The sequence below is a fragment of the Colletotrichum destructivum genome, chromosome 3 (genome assembly GCF_034447905.1).
Source record: "Colletotrichum destructivum chromosome 3, complete sequence".
Lineage (NCBI taxonomy): Eukaryota > Fungi > Ascomycota > Sordariomycetes > Glomerellales > Glomerellaceae > Colletotrichum > Colletotrichum destructivum.
In genome coordinates this window covers 3,735,422-3,747,969 of record NC_085898.1, presented here as the reverse complement: position 1 = coordinate 3,747,969, position 12,548 = coordinate 3,735,422, and the positions used below count along the sequence as shown (strand labels likewise).

Sequence of the window (12,548 nt, the reverse complement as noted above, 5' to 3'; positions counted from 1 at the left end):
CGTTACAAGTGAGAGTCCTGCGTCGTGTATGAATATATCCGCCATATGGGGAAACAGCAGCCAGCCACGCAGGGTGGTGAGGTGTCAGCCATGGTGGCCTGGCGTCGTGTTTTGGGTGGTGGTCTGGCAAATCTTTGCGGGCGGCGACGTCTGACCGCTTCGTGCGTTGATGAATCGGCTTCCCTGATGCTGCGCTGCTTTCGTCGCAAACGGGCGTTTTTCCAATGGGCTGGTTCGGCTTTGGCAGTGGCCACCCCTTGTTTCCGTTGAGCCGGATCTCTGTCGTCCCAGGCAGAAAGCGGACGAACGACTCTGCTCCGGTTGCGCCAATGCTTCGAGAACGAAAAAGCATTTGTTTGTTGACCACTCGGCCGGGAGGATTAGCAGACAGATACGTCGTACGCAGGGAGAATCTAAGAGAGACAGGGAAGGAGGAGTGAGATTGCGGCCGTAAGATGAAAGCGGAGACGCAGATTGGCCACTGAGTGTAATTCCTCCGCGTGGAAGCCGCCAGAAAAAGCCTCTTTTCTTCCTTAAATACTGGAAGGGGGCGTGCCTGTGACAGCGTACCTGCCCGCTGGAACTGAGCATTATCAGGGCCAGATCGTGTGTGCGAGACACACACGCCCCCTCCGCCCCTCCCCACCCCCAGGTGAGGCACTCAATCCGTCGAGTTTCAAGCTTTTAGCAGTTCATCAGTCGGGGTGGGTAGCTGAATCTAGATCCTGCCTTGCTTCCTTCCTTCTCTCCTTCAAAATGTTGTGTTGGTTTGCTATTTTCGCTCATGTCGGAAGGAAGCAAAGAGACCCGATAATGGGGAAGGAAAGAACAAAGAGAATTGGAGGCGGGGAAGCTAGTGTTTCCCGTAATGACATGCGACAATGGAGTACGTTTGTCTCAGATAGCGAACAGGTACCTACGGCGTGTATTTCCATTCCAACTTTTCGGCGATAAGATACTGGTCCCTCCGTGGTGATGTCAACTGTGCCCTTGGCACCTACTGTGTTGGATATGTGTTTCTCAATGTTTATTCTGTCTGGGAAACCCGATTAAGGATTAATTGCTTCAAATCTCGTTCGTCTCTCGTCTGCCTGGACCCCATTGTGCTCAGTGGGACATGCCTCCAAACGAGAGAAAGCAAGGAAGATAGAAGCTCCTAAGTGGTCCTTCCCGAATCCCAGCTCCCAGCTCCGTCCCAACTCCCAACCGTTGCCCTCCTAGTCAGCCCCACCAAGCAGTCCAAGGACTCAACTCTAATCCCTGTTCCGGTGCCAAGTAGCGGCCAAAAGGACCAACGCATAAAAAGAATGTAATAAAGAAAAGAGGCGACCAGTGCACGCAGCAACCAGAGACGTGGGAATAAACGGGGTCGCGGGTATGTCTTCGCCTTTCGCCTTTTGGTCAGTCGGTGCGTCCTCCTGTCTCCATACAGTGTATTTGGCATCTTGAGCAGGTGGCCCCTCCATTGCTGTCGGCGATAACTGGTGACAGAACGGGGGGGTGGGAGTGGGCGAAATCCAGAAAGAATACCTAGGTACCTAGGGAAAGGAAATAATAGAGGGATGGAAATGAAGCAACGCCAATAGCAGGGCAAGGGGAAGGCAAAGGGAAAGGGGACTTTACATGGAACAATGTTAGGTTTGTTTGCGAAAGAGGGAATTCGGCTTCCGATCGACTCATCTGACACGTGCTGCCAATGAAAGGAGCGGTAAGCATCGTCCACCTCTCTCTCTCTCCTCTGGCAAACAAACAAACAGGCTTGCATAATGTTCGTATCCCGTCTGTTGGTAAGGAGTATCGTGACTTCCTTGCCTTGCCTAACACTACCCTGTGTGCCTTGCCTCGAATCTGACGCCGTGCCCTGTGCCCGGGCTGAAGAAAAGGTCGGATACCCTATTGAATGCTGACCACAACCTGGGATGGGGATGAACTGCTGGCATTGCGGTCGGCCGACACCCGGGTTATTTTCCACGGTGACCAGCAACCATGGAAAGCCCTGAAGGGTAGGGGGGAAATATCCAGGAGTCTGTTGACTCTTTGGCGCGTTTGGGGGCGAGACATGGGAGCAGCAAGGGACGGACGACGGAGCATTTCTTGCCTAGTGCAGAGCCGAGCAATCTACACCTTGAGGAGGTATCTGTGCCGAGGAGACGTACGGCTCAGCCATCACCGATGCGCGCGCAAACACTGGGCTGTCGTCTGGATTCATCCATTCCTTCTCCGCTTCGCAGGGCTTGGTATTGCAACCGCAGCATCCATGGAGAATAAAAAAGCCTTCGGCAGAGTTGGAAAGTAGGCCATTGGATGGCTGGTTCGTGCGCCGGGTGTGTTGTAGGTTGATTCGGCGAGGGCATCGTCGAATCATCGACGTAATGAATGACACGGGACAAATGAACATCCATTGTTGTTGAGGGAGAGGAAATGAGAGAGACGCCACACGCTCGCCGCCTATCGTATGCCATGTATGATACGCCCCAGATTTAGGCATCTCAGAGAACGAGGCATGCGTACCTGACGTTGATCGCTTTCACGGCTACGAGCTCTCCCCCCTTCGCGTATGTAGGGTGTTTCTCTTTGGGATAATAGGTCCGACATCTCGTCCTTCCCCTTGGCCTGGCGCACAAGGAGGGCCGCGTCGGTTCCAACAAGGTGCGGGTGCCTCAATGCGATACTGGTCTCGTAACTCTTACCAGCGTCCAATCCCATGGCTGAGCACAGCGAGACATGCCCCCCCGCCCTTCGGACTCTGGTCAATATCCCATCTTGGTTGGACTGATGTGTGAGACGAGGCCAGACTGGGCCAGCCTGCCAGGAACATCGCGAGGCTTGGGCGGCAGGAGGAGGCGGTGATGCCCACATCCCATTCCAACAGCCATGGGTACTTCTTCCCCTTTTGAACCATCTCTCCCGAGTCTCCTGCGTCGAACATGGCCTTCGACTCCATACTCGGGTGGAGGAAAACCTCTATCCTGGGAAGCAAAAGAGGATCAACAATGACGAGGCGCCGCCGGGGAAGCGCCCACTGCATCGTGGTCCACACAGATAATGCGCTTGTTATCCGTAGCCGGTCTGCGGGAAGAAGGCGGGAAGGAGGAAAATTAAATAGAGGCCCATCCGCTAATCCCTTTCGGGTCCGACTTGCCATCTAGATACCCGTCGTCCAAATGGACACGGATAGGAGCACTGTCCTTCCCGCCTCCTCGTTCGATTGCGATAATTCAAAGCCAGCATCTCCCGGATCGGTCGTTGATCAAGAAAGAAGATTTTGACCTGCCGGACAACTGGTGAACCGGTCAGACGTTTGATCCGAGGTTCTGGTTGTCGGTATTTTCTTCAACACGTCCGCTCACACCCCAGTCTCTCATTTTCCCCAACTATCCCTCTTCTTTCTCTCACAAGCGACAGGACCGGAGTGAGACATCACATCACACGTTGTAGGCGCGGCCGACACGTCGGGTGGCACGCTGCTGGGGGGCCGGGGGGCGCTGTCATAGTAGAGTTTGGGGATTCGCGGCCGAGGCTTTAATTACGTCCGCTGGAGACAGGCCGAGAAGGCTATTACCACTGAAAAGGCTTGCTTGGTATAGTACTTTTGCCTTAGCCATCTTGCTGTCTCGCCCACGAACTCATGCCTACACATATGCTGAACCACCTAACATCCTTTCAAGGCAAAGTATCTGCACTACGGGAAGACTTGGGCACGCTACTCGCGCCACTAGCTGCTCGCTTACCGCCCTTCTATCCGAATCGTCTCTAGGGAGTCTCGACGAATCTGCCACAGTATGCCGTGCTGAGCCTCTTAGCGCCCACGATGACTGGCACGAAAAGCTGTCGTTGCTCGTTTTGTTTTGTCGTCTCAACTCCGAAGGGCGCTTTGGCAGCATATCGTGTGGGAAAGGGGGGGAGGCCCATCATCCCTCTCCCTCTCTCTTAGCCTCTCAGCCTTTCTGAGCCTCTTCCATGCATGCATCTTGATGACCGGTTCCCAACTGTCTGCAATGTCTATGCTTCTTTTTCGTGCTCTATGCTCCATGTTGTGATTCGAGGTACAATGGTTAGCTAAGGCGTGTACAGTATCTCTCTCTGCAAGCCCGATGCCTCCATTTTCACAAGTCAGACAAGGAGTCTCTCCCAAACGGGCTGGTTCCGGACATATTCCAGAGACTGCTCCGTGCGAATTAGCTGGGCCTAGGGGTGAGTAACACTGAGATCCACCGCTTTCCATTCCAACTGGGCGTGCGTTTTTCTTTGGACAGGGATTATCTTCTGTGCTGGGTAGCCGACAGGGTTGCTAGGGTCTGTATAGGCTCCATCCTACATCACAATCCCCGCTCCCAAAAAGAAAAAGAACCCGCAGCCGCAGACACCAGAAAAAGCTCGGACAACCTTCCCAATTGGAAGGTACCAGGCCCCCGCTTCTCTGGGCATCGCCCTCCCCACCCATGTGGTGCCAGTCAGCCCTTGATCTTTCCCAGCACGCCCCTCGCCCACTCGCCGCCCTTCCCCTTCTGCCTCCCCCAGTGTGCCAGCCTCTGGCCTCTCAGGCTCCCTTCAACCCCCTCTCACACCCCCTTTCCCCTCCCCCGGTCCCGGTCCCGGTCCCCAGTTTCCCAGCGCCTGTGCTGACGCTGCTGGCTGTCCTTTGTGATGGGTTGTGTCTGTCGCAATTCTGCTGTCCCTCTGTCGGTAACGGTACGTACCTACAGCACCAACATGCTGGGGGTTTGGCCCCGCCCACGCCCATTCTATGGATCTCGTCTCCGGGATGGGCCCATTCGAGAGGAGCCAACTGGGGGGGCAAAGGAAAGCCACTGGGGCCGTCATGTTCTGTAGCCTGTGACCAGTCACCCAGAGAGGGGTTTTTAGTGTTACCACTGCACCGGAGTCCAGGTTTGGTTGGGCCGGTCTGGTCTTTCTTTGCATTGCTCGCCGCTGTGCCATGGTGTCGGTGGGCATCCATGTGTGTGGTGTTTCGTTGCAACTTGCGCGGTTGCTGTACTGTACATGGGCCGGCGGCCTTCTGCAGGAAGTCCCAGGGAGGTCGGCCAGGTCTGGAAGAGAGAAACACAAAGAGAGAGAGTCTGGGACTGGGCGAACATTGGCATGGGCTCTGGATTGGATTGGCTGCGTTTGCGGGCCTGCGACCTGGAACAGACTGGACGGGGGAATAATGTATTCATTCATTCATTTGGAGGAAGCTGAGGGAAGGAGAGCAGAGCTGGCTGGTGTTGACATTAGCACACTGACACCTACCTGCCTTTTCACCCACTGCTAGCCGTTCTTGACCCTAGTCTCTTCCTCTACCTTGCCTCTTACCACCTGCACCTTGTTTTCCCACTTTTTCCACACTTCCTTTCAACCACCTCCTCCCCGTCCCTTCACTTACTTTCCATCCTTCTTCTTCTTCGTCTCCCCCCCTTCTTACACCACTCTCTTCTCTTTCCCTGGCCGACTCATTCTGAACAATAAACCGCAGGTTTCGCTTGCGGCTCGACTTGTACTCTCTACTCTTCTGCCTATCCAACAGTTTACGGGAAGCAGAAGATAGAGTTGTTAAGCTGAGGATTCTGCTATCGCCGCACATCACTTGTCGAATCCCTACTCGCAACCACCAACGACGATCGACAACCCCCCCCCCCCCCCCCCGTTCTCGCCTCCAGCCGCTTATCCATCTCGTACTGCACGAACCACATCCAATCAAACGACAACTCTGTAGCCTACCTCGCTCATACTTGAACCTCACGCCACCCGCTCCAAACCTCGTCGGTTAAAACCAACTATTCAATCGTCTGACAACAATTGCGCATCTTGCAACTCTGCCCAAACGCCAATTCCTAGCCGTGCTCGACTGGACCTCAAAGCACAGTCGATTCTGACTCTCATCTTTAGAATTGACCAAGAACACCTACGTTTCCCAAACCCGACCCGTCTTACACGATAACTTCGACAAACATGAGCTCGCCAGCACAGGCCGGGCCATCGGTCCCGAAAGAGAAAAAGGGACTGGGAAAGATCTTGTCCCGCGCTAAGACTGTCTTCAAGAGGGGCGATGGTTCCTCTAAGCGCATGTCGACTCTGTCTACTGCCGGCCAGCATCCTCCCACCCAGTCGGCCACTTCTGGGTAAGCAAAGAAACCAGCTCTTCGATGTCTACATCTGTCTTGCACATTGCCACGTACACCGTCTGCGTTACCTATCTAACATGTGTACAGCCAACCCACTGCCCCGGCTACCGAGCAGCCCCCCGCAACTGCTGCCGCCGCCGCCGCGACGAAGGAACCCCCCAAGGAACCCTCTAAGAAAGAGGCCCCCAAGAGCAAGTACGAGGATCTCGAGGGCGTAGTCAGGGTACCCCGATCTGAATTGTTTGAGGAGCGCGCGAGGAAGCTGGGCGAGAGGTTCGGTCTCGAGATCAAGCAAAGCGAGTGGATCTCCACCGAGGGCACCGCTCTCCGTGTCGAGAAGCCCATCCGCATGCGCGTCCACCGAACCTGCCACAAGTGCAGTGCCACTTTCGCTGCCGCTAAAGAGTGCCCGGGTTGCCAACACGTCCGCTGCACCAAGTGTATCCGCCACCCGCCCAAACGGACCGAGGCCGAGCGCATCGCCAGCCGGGAGAAGCGGGCCGCCATCCTCAAGGCCCAGAAGGAGAACGCTCCCATCGTTCCCGACTACAACTACGACCCCAAGGACGCAAAGAACATCGTCCTCAAGCGTCCCAGCAAGACTGGAGGACAGGACCTTATCTACAAGAAGCCCCGTCAGAGAGTTAGGAGAACCTGCCACGAGTGTCAGACGCTCTTCACTGCTGGCAGCAAGACCTGCTCCAAGTGCAGTCACAACCGTTGCACCGACTGCCCCAGAGACCCGTATGTTGCCCTTGCTAAATTGGTAATGTTGTTTAGTGCTAACCCTATATCAGGCCTAAGAAGGACAAGTATCCCTTTGGCTACCCTGGCGACGAGTTTGGACCGAATGCTGTGCCGCATCACGAATGCCATAAGTGCAAGACGATATATCCAGGAGGCGCAGCCGACGGAACCGAATGCAAGAAGTGCCAGCATGAAAAGTGCGGCGACTGTTCCCGTCTGAAGCCACGCAAGGTCGAGCCGGAACCAGACCCAGAGATTCTGAAGAGCATACAGGCCAAGATCGAGAGTCTAAAACTCAAATGATGCGACGGCCAACACGGCGCTTGACACCGTCCGACTCGGCTGGGGCCGACAGAATCTGGGCTGATCTAGGGCGAGCGACACTCTCCATCAGTCCTCGACCCTACTTCCCTCTCCGGGCGAATCTCCTCATCCGATTTCTTCCTGTTGAACAAGCATTCGTCATTTCTTTTTATTGCAACACTACGAAACCACATGACCATCTATCATTTGCATCACATCAAATGTCTTCTTTTCGCCGCGGCCACCTCTCCTCTGCCTCGCCCAACGAGACCGGAGGGATGACGAAGAATATGAAGCTTTCACGCACTATGCTATCACGACCCAGCATTATCTCGACTACACCAAAAGTAATGTCTCCTGCCGACTAATGAGCTCCACCCACTGCACACACCTGTCCCATGAGAGAAACAGAGGAAGATGAGAAGAGAAAAGGAGAACTCGTACCCGGACGCGCACCTGGATTGGGGGGAAGGGGGTGGATCAGGCCACAATTGCGGAAGAAGGGACGAATCGGATTTGGCAGCTGAAGGAGAAGAGTTGAGCGGCGTTGTGTCAGACGGAATTGCATTGCAGCGACAAGGAAAAGAGCAGTATCGGGCGTACAGACCAGAACCGACAACGTGGGTCCATACAGGGGGTGGGCAGACTAGCCGTGCGGAAGGCGGATTATCATTCTCGTTTCATCTCATCATCACAATTATCACCATCAGCTTCTTCCCATCTCTCATGAACCATCTACACCACTACCAATTCTTTTCCCCCAAGGACTGACTTTTGAAACTCATAACCACTTTTGGACAAAACAAATGGGGGGGGGGGGGTTGACTCTTAAGTCTTTTGGATTCTCTCCGTGAAATGTCCCCAACGCATCATTCGGCCCGAAGGCGGCAATGTGTTCCGCGCTAGCGCCCTCATCTGATCTCTCCCGATTGAGTCGTTGTCCGACGATTTCACTTTGAAGAACATAACATGTGGGTGTTGATGTTTGCAAACCCATATTGGAAGCAGGTCAAGGAGAATAGGCAATGGAGTGGCAGATACAGCCCATAAGCACTCGGGGCAGGGTGTACTCTCAGACTGGTCGTGTGTTCAGCATACGGAGGTTAAAGAGGTGGCGGAGGGACCGCATGGCTGGAAAAGGGCGTTAAGCGTGTGAGCGCGCTGCGAGGCGGTACGCGAGAACCACAACCCCGGGAAGGAGGCAGTAGGGGGTGGTGGGAACAGGAAAGGGAGGCCAGTGGGGTGGGTTGGCGGCGCCCTGGAACTCAGGTGTGTGTGTGTCAGTTATGCTGTGGTACCAACGGTGAGTCGTCGTAGAGTAGTGGTGCTACGGAGAAGAAGAAGAAACGAGAAAAAAGGAAACAGATGTTTTCCCAGTTCGAGGAGACCGCGGATCGGATGATGGTACGAGGGCTCGAAGGGTCGATGGAGATGGATAAGGGAAAAAGAAACCTTGCCACGCGCGTGCAGATGGAGATCTGGACCCTCCCTATCTATCTACTCGTTACCCCCCGTCCCCTTGTTTTTCTTTTTTTCTTCTTTATCTTCCCAGTTGATTGGCATGTGTGCGCGTATGTCTGGGACGAAGGCCGTTCGTTGGCCTGGTTGTCACGAAATCGACCTCCATCCCCTGGGTGCTTTTCATCCTTTCTTCTTTCCTTCTTCTAGACGACCTTCTAGAAAAGGGGGCTGGTGACCATTTGAACAGCGGAGGGAATGGAGAGAGGAGTGTATATCCGTAATGCGGTAAAAGAAATTTAAAAATTGTACGTTAAACAATGAAGGTGGTACGCTGCCGGCTGACACGCGTTCGGTCGTAACGTGGATATAAGAAACAAAACTACTGATGGGATATGTGTGTCTGTATACATATCTGTATGCGCCCCTGCAGTCTGGATCTGGCGTGCGATGGTTGGTTCCCGGGGTAGCATGGGTAATAAGGATGATGTATAGAGAGGCAGTAAGTGGTATTGAGATGTCAACCCTTTTGTCCAGATTTCATGCCAGGTCCGTATTGTACCACCTACCAAATTCGGCTTATTCGCATCCATCTGGCCTTGTGCGACCGTGACTCGTTGACGAGGCATTAGCCCGGAGCTGGTTCTGAGGCAAAGGCTGGGTAAGGAAGGGCCTGCGGGTTCACATGAAAGATTACAGGCCCCTGGACAGCCTCGAAGGGGTGAGGTGGTAACGTCCATTACATGGTGCCCACGCTGCATCCTCTACTAATACACAGGTCTCCGTTGCCATTGCCCATCTACCCTGCCGACTCCTGCCAACCCTGGCCTCGTCGTCCTGTGCTGCCAAACCGTCATAACAAGTCCCAAGCACCAATAGGCGACCACACGGCCATCCTCCTTCCAATGTCCTAAGCGCCCTCCTCGCGCACGGATGCCTCAAATTGGAGGACGCTTCCCGGAGGAAGCGCGGGGCCGATGGTCTCGGCGCGAGTGCGTTTCTGCCCGATGTAGGCCGTCTTGAACGTGTCGATGCGCTGGTTGAGCCGCTGCTGCACGTCGCGCACTATGCCCTTCTGTGCCTCGGACGCTGCTTTGGCCTGACCGTCGAGCAGCGGCAGCAGCCTATGCGTGGCGTAGAAGCGGCCCTTGAGGTCCGGCTCGCGGAGGACGGCGTTCTGCTTGAGTAGAACGCAGCGCCAGCGGTCCGCGGGGGCAAACTTCTTGCGGAATACCATCTCCTCGCGAAGCGGTCGTGGGAGCTTGTCTTCCGGCACGGTCATGGCGACATCGGTGGCCGGGGCGTTGTCTCCCGAGAGGGGCTGGTAGATGTCGCCCTTGAAGAAGGCCATGCCGGGCACGTCAATGGGCGCGGTGCAGATCTCGCGGAGGGCAAGCAGCGCGTCGGGGAGGTTGTTGGCCGCGGGCGGGAGGTTCTGTTCCGGTGAGATGCGGACGCGGAGGACGTCACCGAGCTCGATGCGCTCAGCGCCAAGGAAGATGCCGTGGTAGTCGACCTTCTTGCCGCCTTCGTTCTCGCCGAGACGACTGAAGACGGAGAACGACACGCCGACCTTTTGGGCCGCCATCTTTGATGAATCGAGCAGCGCCACCTCGCGACGATGAGTGTCCTCGGGGGTAAGACTGCGGAGGAAGGCTTCCCAGTTGACCTCGTCGTACGCCTTGTTCTGCAGCTCCGGGATGCTGACGTTGGGCACAGAGAAGGCCAAAAATGGGCGTGCTGTTGCTTCCAAGGTCTGGATCGGCGACTGGTTGAAGAGCTGGTGGGACATTGGGAGAATCTGGAGCTCGGGCTTGACGCCGGGCTTTATGTTGGTGGGTGTGGGAGTTACGGCTACAATGCCTAGACGCCAGCCAGACGCTATTTGGAACCAGACCAGCTCTCCGACACGGAACAGAGTCGGGGCTTGTATTCCCAGATAAGGTTGCGGGTAGGGTAAGAACTGTGGCTGTTGATACATAGGTTGAGCTTGGGGCGGAGCCTGGTTGACATGTTGCACTTGTGCCTGAACTTGGGGTTGAGCTTGGGGCTGGACGGGAGCCTGGTTTGGAGGCTGTCCTTGCGTCTGGGCCGGAGGCGCTTGACTCGGTAGCGCTTGGTGCTGATGCTGGTATTGGGATTGCTGCTGTTGCAGAGGAGGCTGCGCCTGAGCTGACGTTTGAGCTGGGGCAGCACGTAAGGGTATCGTCGGAACCGGTATCGGTGTCTCCTTTTTCGCCGCGGTTGTGGGCGCTGGCACAGGTGTCTCTCTCTTCACGGCTGGAGGAGTCGCCGCTGCTGCAGGAACAGGGGACGCGGTTGTGCCTGGCGGTATCTGCGGCGTGATCTTACGGATTTTTGATGGGGGCTGCGCGTTGGTCGCCGTCGGCAGGGCCCGAGGCCCATCTACGACGCTCAGCCCGTCGATGTTCGGCATTTCTCGAGTGTTGCAGTGGACGCAGCGGCAGTCATTGCGGTCATTCGAGTTCGAGAGGAGCCACAGCAGATGGATACCGAACTCTTGCGGGCTCTTGTAGAGAGGCCTTGACCTATCCGGGTGTCCAGAAACCCAGAGATGCTTCGACTTCTCATACAGCCAGTACCCACGCGGGAAATTGACGAGCCAAGGAAGACCCTCTGTGTGGGAGGTCAGACGGCGCGCGAGTAATCAGTTTAGGGGAGGGCCCCCTTACCTGTGGGTGCAAGTTCTTGCTTCAACAATATCCCCAGCTTTATACGCCACTCCTGAAACCTTGGGTCGTCTTCGGTCAGTCGAACCATCTGAGGCTTCGCTCTTGGTGTCTTTTCTTGGGTGGTCTTCTTCGCGTTCTTGGCCGCCGCATCTGTAGGGGCTGGCCAGTACCCCGGTCCATAATCCTGACCATCGCTCCGAGTGAATACTACTACATTGTACTCGGTGAGGTCTGACATCCTGATGGTAAGTGCAGGAGTCGAAAGAATGGCGATGGGGTTTGAGCGTTGTGCCAGGATGCAGTGAATTTGACAGTCAAGTCAGGTGGCAGACCGCGCCGGTAGCAGCAACAGCAACAATGCTGGTTGGTGAATGCGGTCTCGAGATGAGAGCCAACTCCAAACCAAGTCTCAGGAAGTGAAAGAACCCAAAGTGAAACTCGTCCTGCTAGCACATTCTGCGTCCTGATCCCACTGGTAGTCCTCCTTCGCAAGCTGTGAAGTGGATCTGACCCCGTGGTGGGTTCGGTGAACCGCGATGAGTAGTTAATGCGGATGACAGACCTCGCCTGGCGCAAGCTAACTCAGTCAATTCAACTCGGATTGCGGAAAACGACGGGACCGTATTCGTGGGTGGCCGTGCTATGAACAGAGTACAGTTAATCACTTGTTTGTCGCGAGTGTTTGTCGTCATAAACGGCCCAATCTGAGGTTGGAAGAGGTTGAAGTGCTGATGGAGCTCAACGAGTGGGACCTGCGTCGCGCTAAATTGCTTAGTCAGCGTGCTCCGACCAGCAGATAACCTCCACTTCACCGAACGACACCAAACGACCCCCACCGCCAGCCATTCTTGGGTAGGTAGATAAGGTAACTAGCAATTGCAAGCAATGTGTTGCGTTCTTGTACAGCTCTTGAGTCTGAAGTTTCCTTTTGTCATTTGCAATGTTCGTAATTTGACTCCCAGGGTCAAGTTTAGATAATCTGGGGCTCGCTGGCCCTCCTCAAGGCCATAGGAGACCTTGAAGTACTCATCAGCGAGACGACAAAGGGGGGGATGAATGGGGCGAGGCTGTCGTGGTGCTCGTAGTCCTCCGTGGTTGAATCCGGAGCGAATCCAACCACGGTCTCAGCCTAAGCCTTGCGACCCAATGTATGAAGGAAGTTCCATGTGAACAGATTATAATCAGTTCACACTTACGCCCATCAAGAAAGAAGGTGACGGCA

The 12,548-nt window shown here is 55.2% G+C and overlaps 3 protein-coding genes across 3 annotated transcripts; 1 reads left to right on the top strand and 2 right to left on the bottom strand.

Moving 5' to 3' along the window:
• Positions 1–2,448: 2,448 nt before the first annotated feature.
• CDEST_05234 (uncharacterized protein) lies at positions 2,449–2,706 on the bottom strand (the record flags this gene model as incomplete). The annotated part of the gene is made up of 1 exon (XM_062921393.1): positions 2,449–2,706. The coding sequence occupies one exon, from the start codon at positions 2,704–2,706 to the stop codon at positions 2,449–2,451; it is 258 nt and encodes an 85-aa protein (XP_062777444.1).
• Positions 2,707–5,378: 2,672 nt separating this feature from the next.
• Positions 5,379–7,892, top strand: CDEST_05233 (uncharacterized protein). The gene is made up of 3 exons (XM_062921392.1): positions 5,379–6,122; positions 6,213–6,869; positions 6,923–7,892. Exons 1-3 carry the CDS (start codon positions 5,953–5,955, stop codon positions 7,173–7,175), a joined length of 1,080 nt encoding a protein of 359 aa, XP_062777443.1. The 5' UTR covers positions 5,379–5,952; the 3' UTR covers positions 7,176–7,892.
• Positions 7,893–8,398: 506 nt separating this feature from the next.
• CDEST_05232 (Putative cryptic loci regulator 2) lies at positions 8,399–12,022 on the bottom strand. The gene is made up of 2 exons (XM_062921391.1): positions 11,327–12,022; positions 8,399–11,270 (listed from the first exon to the last, which is right to left on the bottom strand). The coding sequence occupies exons 1-2, from the start codon at positions 11,562–11,564 to the stop codon at positions 9,544–9,546; spliced, it is 1,965 nt and encodes a 654-aa protein (XP_062777442.1). The 5' UTR covers positions 11,565–12,022; the 3' UTR covers positions 8,399–9,543.
• Positions 12,023–12,548: the final 526 nt, after the last annotated feature.

Bases quoted from the DNA above. Each gene is read 5' to 3' on its own strand.
- CDEST_05232 (XM_062921391.1), bottom strand. From the start codon at position 11,564: ATGTCAGACCTCACCGAGTACAATGTAGTAGTATTCACTCGGAGCGAT. The intron at 11,271-11,326 runs GTAAGGGGGCCC...CCTCCCACACAG, and splicing joins GCAAGAACTTGCACCCACAG to AGGGTCTTCCTTGGCTCGTC.
- CDEST_05233 (XM_062921392.1), top strand. From the start codon at position 5,953: ATGAGCTCGCCAGCACAGGCCGGGCCATCGGTCCCGAAAGAGAAAAAG. The intron at 6,123-6,212 runs GTAAGCAAAGAA...ACATGTGTACAG, and splicing joins ACCCAGTCGGCCACTTCTGG to CCAACCCACTGCCCCGGCTA. The intron at 6,870-6,922 runs GTATGTTGCCCT...ACCCTATATCAG, and splicing joins ACCGACTGCCCCAGAGACCC to GCCTAAGAAGGACAAGTATC.